General features: G+C 39.7%; 1 protein-coding gene across 1 annotated transcript; it reads right to left on the bottom strand.

The window, feature by feature from the left end:
• Positions 1–5,888: 5,888 nt before the first annotated feature.
• Positions 5,889–11,114, bottom strand: LOC142231257 (uncharacterized). The gene has a single exon (XM_075301874.1). It carries the CDS (start codon positions 11,112–11,114, stop codon positions 5,889–5,891), a length of 5,226 nt encoding a protein of 1,741 aa, XP_075157989.1.
• Positions 11,115–11,787: the final 673 nt, after the last annotated feature.

The following is an 11,787-nucleotide window of genomic DNA, read 5'->3' as shown; positions in this document are numbered from 1 at the left end:
GCACGGTTGTAGACGATACACCCAGCTTATTTGCGGCATCTCGGAGAGAGAGGTTAGGGTTTCGCTTGAAATTAACGGCAACACTCTTTGTCGTCTCAGCGGCTTCCGGTTTTCGATTTCCCCGATTCAGACTTCCTGGCTGTCGACAAACGTTCCCCAAACACTTTAATTACATTTGTAACGGTTGATTTGGCAACTTTTAGCGATTTTGCCAGCTTTGCGTGCGAGTTGCTCGGAATTTCGCGATGCGTGAGCAAAATATTGATACGCTGCTCTTCTTGCTTGGACGGCATTTTGACAACTGAAGAGTGAATTCAAAAATCAAAATAGGAGCAGCATTCTACACACACACGCAGGTTTTTTAAACGCAAAATTGAAAGAAATACGTCAAGTTTATGTTGACCAAATTTTGACCGTATCACCCTTTATCAAAACCTGTACCGATACGCAATATATTCGGCACATATATTTGTGGTCCTAAAACCATCTAGATTTCCAATTACATCCCAGCAAAAAAATTTGGAAGTTCTTCTAAAGGCACAACTTTAAAAGAACTTCCAAAAATACCCTTTTGGAGGGTTTGTTTTTTATTTTAACTACAGAGGAAGTTTATTTGAGTAAATTTTTTAATATCCCGATTTTCTCATATTTCTAATGGGAAATATATTTTTATTTATTTCAAATAGGTTAAAAACATATTAAGAATTAATAAAATGGTACAGATTATGTAAATGTTAAACCCTTTCTAGAAAAATTGTGAATTTTTGAAAATATTTGATGACAAACATTCCAGAGAAGCGTTATAATGCATTCAAAATCATAAAAAATTAAAAATTATTTATTTGTCAAAATATCACAGAATGTTTTAATTTACATCCAAAACATTAAATTCAGATCACACCTAAAGAAGTGAAGCAAGTTCAGTGCAACGGCTATTGAAATGGAGGACTTCCGTCCTATGACAAGCCCATGTTAAATTCATCGCTTCTGCATCGATTTTGCACCACTTCCGGATCCAACAAGAACATTTTCATTACTTTTTTGTCGACGCTTTTTTTTTTTGCAGAGAAAAATGGATAAAAACTACGGTTCCTCCAAGCCCAAGAAGTAGAATCTGGAGATCGGTCTATATGAGGGTTATACCAAACATGGACCGATACTCACCATTACGAATCTGTGCCACATTTCATGACGATAGCGCCATTATTGAAAGTTGTAGCGTGATTACAACAGACAGACGGACATAATTACATGGTCTTAGAATTTCTCCCTGATCAAGGATATATATTTTTTATGTAGTCGGAAATCGATATTTTGATGTGTTACAAACGGAATGACAAATTTAATATAGCCTCATCACCATTCTATGGTGGTGGGTATAGGAAACTAAAGGCCCAATTACTGGCACCACCATATCATATCATCCACACTGAGTATCGCTACAAAAAGTTGTAAAATATGGTTATGTTAATTTACCAATAAAGGGATGAGATGTACTTCAAGGTCATCAAGATATGAGTGGCCACATTGAGCAACAGTGTCCTTTATTTGGATGCCATGTCCATAATAAATGCCAACATAAAAATGCCTCATTTGTTTTCAATTTCCAATTCTATCACGCTGAATAATATCACTGCTCCATTATAACTACTATCATCATCCATATAAAAAATTGATATTTGGATACAAAAAAAACCCAGAGAGAAGAGACAAAGTAATCACCATTATTGGTATATACTGCCTGTCACCATAATATTTCACCACCTCCGCGTGTCATCATTTACTAGACGTACGCTACAGTTGGAGTTGACTGCCTGCATACGTACATACACCATAAAACGAGCAACAGTTAAGATGGAGACGGTGCTGGTGATGATGATGTGGATATCTTTTGAAGGATTTTATCACATGCCTCGTGCCTGAAAGTCTAAGGAAATGGCCTTTCCTTAGACTTGGCATATTAGGAAGTTGGTTTAATAGGTCTTCTCGAAGAAAGCAACTAACAGGCAAACTCACTCTAAGGCGAAAAGGACTAATTCTTAATGAAGTCATCAAAAGCAAAGCGTAATTCTATCAGGCTCTCATCCTTTCTCATTGCTACAATCAATTTAATACTCAAAGCTTCATAGGGATGTTAAGATAATGTTATCATACGTTAGTTAGGCAGAGTGTTTGCAAGATTTTCCATTTAGGGGTAAATTTTTTTTTGTTTTTGATCTTACTATTGCAATTGTTTGGCAGTTTCATGAATTTAACATTTTTGATTTTTCTAAATTTGCTCAGATCTTATTAATTCAATTAGCTGAATCGCAACTGGTTAACTTTAATACGTTTAAGGAGTGAGATTTCATGTCCTTAAAATACGAATGTAAATTTTGCTTAGCATAGAGGACGCATTTCTCTGCCCAAAAGTCTATAAACTTTACAATGAAGTCGTATTGTCCTTATAATTAAGTGATTTGACTTTAATAACTCAGAAAAATTCTTTAAATTGAATGAAATTTTCTTTCTTGTTGTCTTTTTGCATCTTGACTACAAAGCAAAAAATCATTCAAATATAGGACATGTTTTTCAACACTTTTTATAAAGACGTTTTTTACTTGAAACATAGCATAATTTCTACAGGATGTCGAGTCTTAATTTGGAAAATAAGGTTATCGTTAACTCGTTTTTAAAGGACTTTGATAGCATATGAAGAAAAAAAGCTGAAAAAGCGAAAAATTAAAATTTGCTTCATAGAAGCAAGTACACAAAACTAAAATTTAAAAGGGAATTGTGTCTTAAAAGTATCCTTACTTGTATTCTCCGCTTCTTTGGCTCGGAATCAATACCAACATTTTTAAAGTAAAGACAAAATCTTTGGAACCAGATATGCTATTTTTCAGTGTTAGGAAAGATGCTTTAAGTACAACATAAAATATATAAAAATTAAAGTACAATTTTGCAAAAAAAAAAATACAAAAAGTCTAAAATCTTATTAATTAGTTTTATACCAATACAACAACAGGAAATAAATTCTTCCCAGCTAGCATTTGGGTGATTGTTTTAACAAAAATCATGTAAATGAGTCATATTCGAGTACTTTAGGAGATCAAAAACTGCTATGTCAGTATGTGATTATAATACGATACGAAAATGACTCGCGCTAATGGGCGTAAAATGAGTTCGTTATAAAATACAACAAAAAATAACAAAAATCTAACAAAAAACCATCTAGAGAAGTCATCTTCGAGTACTTTTGGTGATCAAAAACTGCTTAAACAGTTACGGGACCAAAAAATGGCACGAAAATGACTCGCGCTAATGGGCATAAAATGTGTTCGATTTAAATCGTCTAAAGGAGTCATCTTCGAGTACTTTTGGTGATCAAATAATGATCTTACAGAGTTATTGCTAGTGTTTTTTTTTATTTAAATCACAATTTTAATGGGCCATTCTCTATAATATTGTCAGAAATATTTTCAGAAACCCATTTAATAATAAAAACGATTGAAACGAATTTGAGAATTTGCTACAGGAAAATGAAGAAAAGCTAAAAAAAATTGTAGGTATGAAAGATGACGAAACACCCTAACAAATAAAATTGATAATTTATAATTTTTCTTAACACTTTTTACGTTTTTTAGAAAGAGTTTGATCATTCAGTGATTTTCTTAGTACACAAGACGCATTTCTTTGATATAAAGTTTTTATTCTTTGTCCAAAAGTAAACTTTTCAATGAAGCCGTTTTGTCCTTGGCATTAATACTTCTGAACAAAAACTCTTCAAAATAATGAAATCGTCTTCAAATTTGTTGGCTTTTTGCATCTTGGCTATAAAGCTAAACAAGTATATACGGCCGTAGGTTCGGCCAGGCCGAATCTTATGTACCCTCCACCATGGATTGTGTAGAAACTTCTACGAACGACTGTCATCCACAATCGAATTACGTGGGTTGTGGTATCTTAAAATTTCTTAACATCGTTTTCTAAATTGTGAGTTAGCCCATACGTGGTATATATTAGACAACAAAAAAGGTATGTACGGTACGTAGAGAGCCAGAATTGAAATATGGGGGTCGCTTATATGGGGGCTATATACAATTATGAACTTGATATGGACCAATTTTTGTGTGATTGGGCATCGATTTATCTGAGGGTTATATATATGTTAACTATAGACTGATATGGACCTAGTTAGGCATGGTTTTTAACAGCCATATACTAGCACAATGTACCAAAATTTCAACTGACTCGGATGAAATTTGCTCCTCCAAGAGGCTCCAAAACCAAATCTCGGGATCGGTTTATATGGGGGCTATATATTATTATGGACTTATATGGACCTCTTTTGGCATGGTTGTTAAATATCATATACTACCACCACGTACCAAATTTCAACCAGATCGGATGAATTTTGCTTCTCCAAAAGGCACCGGAGGTCAAATCTGGGGATCAGTTTATATGGGGGTGTATAATTGCCTCTCAATCCAAGGGCTATGAATTGAAAGGGCTTGGATTCCTTTAATCGTATTTCAAATACTTCTGTCCACTCGTGGATGAACCAGAAGTCGATTTGATTCTATTCTCGCGTGCGTCGTTTTTGTGCGCGCGGCCTCACCCCTTTCGTAATTAAAGAGTTAGAGTTCAGTTTTTAATAATTCATTTATTTGGTCTCCGTGACCTTTCTGATGAGTTTCAAAACGATACTAAATTTAAATCTAAAATATGTATGCCACCTGGGCCGTTAGAACAAACAGTAAATTCAACTTTAACGAAGAATAAGGCACAAAAAGAAACAAAATGATAATAGAAAAAAAAGGAAGTGAATAAATCAAACTAAAGAGAACATTTCATTTTCTAGAATTAAGAGAAATTGAGAGATATGTAAATAATGAAAATAAGTTTTGTTTGGAGCGAGTTCAGATCACTCGGTCTTGTTATAGTAATTGTTGAACTAACTTCAACATACTCCCGCCTCAGCGTGGGAGAGGAATGGGGTTTTGTCCTTCGTGACGGGAGCAAGCACAGCCTACCCAGGTTCCTAGTATCACCCATCCGAAGTCGGTCGCTTGGGCGACAGGTAGAGAGATATCTTGCTTTATTACGGCCGTCTTCTTGATGTGCTCCCATGATTTCCCTCCAATGATGATGTGGATGTCGCTTTCGTCATGAAAATTATCATGGGCAAGGGGTACCAAAAAATTGAAGTGGGCGCGAAGCCGTGTGTCGCCAATGGGCTCTGACAACTCGAAGTCTGGGGTTTCTACCAGTGGTAGAATCATTTCAAATGGGAAACGCATGCTTTGAGCGGTGAACCGGCCATAAGGGGTTCCATCTGGTCTATATGTTGGCGTAAATCCTGGGAATTTTGAAGTGGCACTGCGTAACATCATTGAATGCTTAGACTCCGGTCTGATCATTATGGTCAAAGTTGCCTCGAATTCACCCCAAGTAACTTCAGTGCGGATGAGCGGTGTGACCTTAATTGCTGGTTGTGGCGTCAACAAGCGATATTGGTTCTTGGCTTTGGGGCATCGTTCGTTTTTGGGTTCAAGTGCTTGAGCCTGTTCTTCTGCCTGGCCTGATGGGTGGACGTGAAGTAAAGAGTGGTGTTTTGAGCCGCAATAACGGCACCGGATGGGGCTGTCACACTCATCAACTGTGTGTGTATGTGCCAAGCAATTTAAGCACATATTCGCTTTCACCAGAGTGCGATGGCGTAGTGCAACGTGCAGTGAGAGAAAAAATGAGCAGTATTTGAGCTGGTGGGAGGTGTTACACAAGTGACATCTGGGCATGATGATCTGAAAGTAAAAAATAGAAAGGAGTGCGTACAAATGATTAAGAGGTAGATGGTGGGTGATCATAGTACAAGGTGGGGCTATTATAACGCGAGGTAGAGGCAATTACTGTGTGTCGGTAAGGTTTTGTGGACTGTATGTATTTTGCGTGGACTTCGAAGGTAATATGCACAATTTAACGATTGGTCGAGTTATAGTGCCGCCTTTTGTTAGAATTTCTGCAACCCGAACATTTTGGTCGTTGCCATAGTGAACTTTGACAACTCTGCCGAGTCGCCATTCGGTGGGTGGTAACAAGTCGTCCTTGATGATGACAAAATCGTTCGGTTGTACATTATTTTTACTGGATTTCCATTTGGCTCTGCGCTGAAGCTCAGTGATGTATTCCGATTTCCATCGTTGCGCGAAGATTCGGTGGAGAGCCTTTACTCGTTCCCAGCGATTCAACAGGGATATCCTAGTTTCTGGAATGTTGTGAGCAGTTTCAGGTGTGGCGATGATTGGGGCTCCGCGTAGAAAGTGGCCTGGAGTTAGAGGACTTAATTCGTTGGGATTTTCGGAGATGGGCGAGAGAGGCCTGGAGTTTAATATTGCTTCAATATTAACTAGTATTGTGGCAAATTCCTCGAAGGTGAAGTTGTGATTGTCCGCTACTTTCTTAAGAATAGTCTTCATAGATTTAACCGCGGCTTCCCACAATCCTCCCATGTGGGGAGCATAAGGTGGGATGAACGACCAGTTGAACCCATGAGCTGCGTATTTCTCCACGATAGTCCTTCCAGCTGCTTTTATAAAATCTTGATGTTCTTTCAGAAGTTTATGACTAGCGCCAACAAAGTTTCGACCGTTGTCAGAAAAAATTGTCTTCGGGAGACCTCGCCTGCCGGTAAATCGCGCAAATGTTGCTAGAAATGAATCGGTCGATAGCTGCGAGCAAGCTTCCAAATGGACGGCTTTCGTGGAGAAGCATACAAAAACGGCGGCGTAGCCTTTTATTGTCTTCGAATTTCGTATAGATGAGGTCCGCAGATTGAATGGCCCAGCGAAGTCCACTCCTGTGTAAGTGAAAGGTAGAGAAAATTGGACCCGCTCTGCTGGAAGAGACGCCATCAGTTGGTTTTGGAACTGGTGCTTGAAGATTGTGCACGATTTGCAATTTCGAATACATATTCGAATCAAATTCTTTACGCGGGGTATGTAGTACCCTTGTCGGATTGCGCGAAGCATGATATGATGCTCCGAATGTAATAAAATTTGGTGCGTGAAATCGATGAGAAGGTCCGCAAATTTTGATTTCTCTGACAGTATGATTGGGTGTATTTCTTCGTATCGTAACCCGGAGTTTGTAATTCTGCCTCCCACTCGTAATAAGCCTTTGTCGTCGATGAACGGATTAACGGTCAGAAGTCTGCTTTTTTTATGTACTGGTCGCTTATCTCGTAGATTCTCCATTTCCTTTGGAAATGCAGTTTGTTGCGATAGGAGTATGACACGATGCTTCGCGAATTCTATTTCCTCATGACGTAAGACTGTGTTGTCGCAGATTAGTTTTCTTTTGCAGGCGTTGTAAAATCTAAATATATAGCTTTTTACTCGTAGGCAGCGATTGAGCGACGAAAATCTTGAAATTATTTCTTCCCCGTCGATTGTGATGTGATAAGTGGCCACTCGTTTTACTTCCAAATCTGTTGGCTCAAAATTGCGTGGTTTTGGCCAGTTTACGCGTGGTTGGGATAGCCATGAAGGCCCATGCCACCAGAGTTGACTAGAAGATAACTCTTGAGGAGCGCATCCTCGTGAGCCAAGATCGGCTGGATTTTCGTCTGTCTTCACATAGCTCCACTGACTTACATTAACAATATTGAGGATGTCGCTGACGCGATTGGCCACAAATGTCTTGAGCGTCTGAGGCGATTTTTGTAGCCATCCGAGGACAATCGACGAATCCGTCCAAAGGAATAGCTCGTATTGGAAGTCGACATCTTTTACAACTTGCTGAATAAGCCGTGCGAGCAATTCGGCGCCACACAGCTCTAATTTGGGAATCGTAGTCTTTTTTAAGTGGGCTACCTTTGTTTTCGCAACAAGCAGATTGACATGAGTTTTTTCATCATTGTCAAGAACCCGTAGGTACACTGCAGCGCAGTAAGCCCTCTCTGAGGCATCGCTGAAGCCATGAATTTGCACAGACGCGCGAGGCGAATATCGAATCCATCGTTGAATTTTGACCTCTGATACCTTTTGTAGATTTTCTGCAAACGAACACCATCTTTTTAGAATCGGTGGAGGCACATCATCATCCCACCCTAACTTTTCACTCCATAAGTCTTGCATCAAAATCTTCGCGATTACTATCGTGGGCCCCAGCCAACCGAGCGGATCGAAAAGCCTTGCAATGACAGACAGTATTTTCCTTTTCGTTGTTTGTGGCGTAACTTCTATGGAATCGACGTTATAATAAAAAGAATCTGTCATGGCATTCCATCGTATGCCGAGTGTTTTCATAGCGCTGTGATCTTCGATTTTTAAAAATTCTTCGTCAAGAAGATCTTCCCGGGGCCAGCATTGTAGGAGAGTTGTACTATTGGACGTTAATTTTTTGAGAGGAAATCCTGCGGATGAAAGCGCTTTTACAAGCTGGTACTGCTTGTCTTGTGCTTCCGCGACAGAGTGGGCGCCTGATAAGACGTCGTCGACATACACCTCCTGTCGTAAGATGCACGAAGCTTTAGGGTACAATGTTTGACAATCTTTACTTAGTTCCATCAAAGTTCTAATCGCGAGGAATGGGGCGGCGTTGACGCCAAAGGTTACTGTCTTTAATCGAAAAGTTTGTACTGGCTTGTTCGGTGCGGGACGAAATAAAATTTGCTGAAATTTCTGGTCGCCTTCATGGACCCATATCTGGCGGTACATCTTCTGGATGTCCCCATTGAACACAAATTGATAATACCGCCAGTTTCGTAGAACCTTAACCAGGTCTTGCTGCAAAATCGGTCCGGAGTGGAGCACGTCGTTTAAAGAGTGTCCACTAGTCGTCTTTTTCGACGCGTTGAATACTACGCGTACTTTCGTGGACTTACTATCTGGGCGAACGACGGCGTGATGTGGAAGAAAATAGTTTGGTGCGTGATCGCCGTTTTCTTCATTCGACTGGACGAGTTCCATGTGGCCTAACTCGTCGTATTCGCGGAGAACTTTATCGTATTCTTGTTTTAGGTCTGGTGTCTTGCTTAAATTCTTTTCCATTCGCACGTATTGAGCGAACGCCATGTGCCGCGAGGACCCCAGGGATATGTCGTTTGGGTATTCCGGTTTGAATGGCAGTCGGACTACATATCGACCGTCAGTTTGTCGATAAGTCGTTGATTTGTAAAAATTCTCACACCATATGTCAGTATCGGATTTGGATGGAGGTTTCGCTACCTCCTCGAGCTCCCAGAATTTCTTTAGCTGTTCGTGTAGAGCTGAAGCGTCGGATACGGACACCATCGTTGAAAATGTGTTGATATTTTCGGAATCTGCTGGACCCGACAGGTACCAACCGAACTGAGACTCCCGTGCCTCTAAACCACCACAAATCTGAAGTATTGTTCCCGTTCTATTGATAAAGGGAAGATAATCACTACCAATGATCATATCGATTGGAGCTGGTTTATGGAAAAATGGGTCCGCGAGGTCCAAATTCCTCACTTGCTTGAGAAGTGTCGTCCTAATTGGCCGCGAAGGCAAGAAATGGACTAAACTTGATACGACCAACGCCTTGACTACAATGGTGAAATCGGATTTCGGGGCCTTTAACGTAAGGACACATTTCCCCTTGCAACTGCTTACGACTGTACCCCCTAATCCCGAAATTTGAGCGTTGTGGGCTTCAATCGGGATGGACAGCTTTTGTTGAATGCGTTTGGACACGAAACTTCGTTCTGAACCTGCGTCTAAAAGCGCCCTGATTGCGAAAAGCTCACCGCAATGTTCCAAAAAAATTCGTGCTGTGGGTAAAATCGTAGTACTCTCATTTTGCGAAAAAAGTGTGTTAATTTCTTCGACCCTTTCTGTGGTATTTAGGAACGTGTTTTCTTGACTTCCGCTTGAAGTTGACGGCCCATCCAATGTTGGATCGCGGGGACCATAGCCTTGATGATAATTTTGTGTATAAGTATACTTCGTTTCTGAGTGCAACATTGTGTGGTGTTTCCCTTTACATTTTGCGCATAATTTCTTGCTAGTGCAATTAGATTTAAAATGATTGGGGGACAAAGAGTTTAGACAATATTTGTTCTCCAAGGCATATTTGGTACGTTCTTGCGGGGATAATGCTTTGAAATGTTTGCAGGACATTAACCAGTGATTCTGCTTGCACTTTTTGCAATTAGGATCACGGTTTTGTTGTGTCTCGGATACATGGAATGATTGAGACTTCGGGTGATGATTATCTTTTGTATTGGGTTTTCGAAAGTCTAAAACTGTCTCTAATTTTTCGATTCGATTTGAAAGGAACGAATCCATTTGCTGCCACGAAGGCAATTCCTTGTGATTTGCCAAGGAATCTTCCCAGGCCCGTAAAGTATCGTCGGGAATTTTTGAGGAGACAATGTGGATCAGGACTGGATCCCAGTTCTCGACGGATATGTCGTAAGATTTAAAAATTGCCAGACTGTCGTTTATGGCACTTTGAATCAATCGAATTGATTTTGGCGACTCGCTCGAAACTGTTTGAACCGAAAAAAGCTTCTTCATTTGCTGATTCACCAAAATTCGCTTATTCTCGTAGCGATTTCTCAATGCCTCCCATGCTAAACTAAAGTTAGCATCGGTTAGTTCGAACTTTTTCACTATATCGTTTGCCTCCCCTCGAGTTTTACCGCGAAGGTGATACAACTTTTGAGCTGGGGATAAATGCGGATGATTCCCGAAAACCGCGGAGAAAATGTCTCTAAATGCCGGCCATTTAGAGTATCCTCCCTCGAAGGGTAGTGTGTCACAGGGTGGCAATTTCAAAGTAGGCACATTTACTTGAGGCGGGGGCGGCTGATCGACGCTAGGCTCCTGTTGAGTTGCAGAGGCGATGGCTACCAGAATGCTTTCCTTACATTGCTCATATTTAGAGACTGCCTCTTCGAATTTCTGATTATAATCGCGGTCCTCTTTATCCTCCTCTAACATAAGTGCCTCATAACTCGTCACTAACGACTGCCATCTCCGCTCTAGTTCTAGATCCTTAATCTCTAGACGTTGAACTGTCAACGTGTCTGTATTTTGCTGCTGGAGCTGTTTACAAAAGGTTACAATTTGATTGTAGTCAAACAGAAATTTTCGGCGCATAGCCATCGCTCACTTACTACCAGTTTTAACAAATTCAAACTTTACTAGTTCGCAAAGAATTTTTTTTCGTCTGATTGGTATTTTAAAGATTTGATAGCCTACGAAGACGACTGACAATTTTCCTCTCTCAAAAAATTAATGATTTTCTAGACTTCGTTGCGTCCCACGCGGTTCTTTATTTTTTCAAAAATTTCCTCTATGATGTATTGAAAGTTTTCCGCAATATATTTCGATCGTGAAGATTTTTCAAACAGTCGTTTACGGTGGATATGTGAACAATTCTACAGCAAATATATATTGGAACGACTTACCAACTAGGCTCTGTTGAATAGTTTTGTGAGATGTATTATGTCTGCAATCATAAAAAATTATCCGTTTATTGCAAATTGTTTATTTTCCAATTTCCGAAACATTTTACACTCCATCACAGATTTGCTTTGGTGGATTTAAATTTCAATTCAATTGTCGCGTTCAAATCGTTTTCTCAAGTACTTTTCTTTTTACACAATATATACTTTGGCATCACTATTTTTATGTTTTCCACTTTTTGTTTTATGTATTCAATTTATTTATAATTTGTTTGGTTTTTTTTTTCGTGGGAATTTTTTCCTGTCCGCGTAGGAAAATTCCCTCACGGCACGGTAACCCTCTCAAGTTGGCACTTTTTTCCAGGTAAAAT

This window comes from Haematobia irritans, chromosome 3 (assembly GCF_050003625.1).
Source record: "Haematobia irritans isolate KBUSLIRL chromosome 3, ASM5000362v1, whole genome shotgun sequence".
Taxonomy (NCBI): Eukaryota; Metazoa; Arthropoda; class Insecta; order Diptera; family Muscidae; genus Haematobia; species Haematobia irritans.
This window is presented reverse-complemented; position numbering and strand designations above follow the sequence as displayed.

Coding starts and splice junctions, on each gene's coding strand:
- LOC142231257 (XM_075301874.1), bottom strand. CDS start 11,114: ATGGCTATGCGCCGAAAATTTCTGTTTGACTACAATCAAATTGTAACC.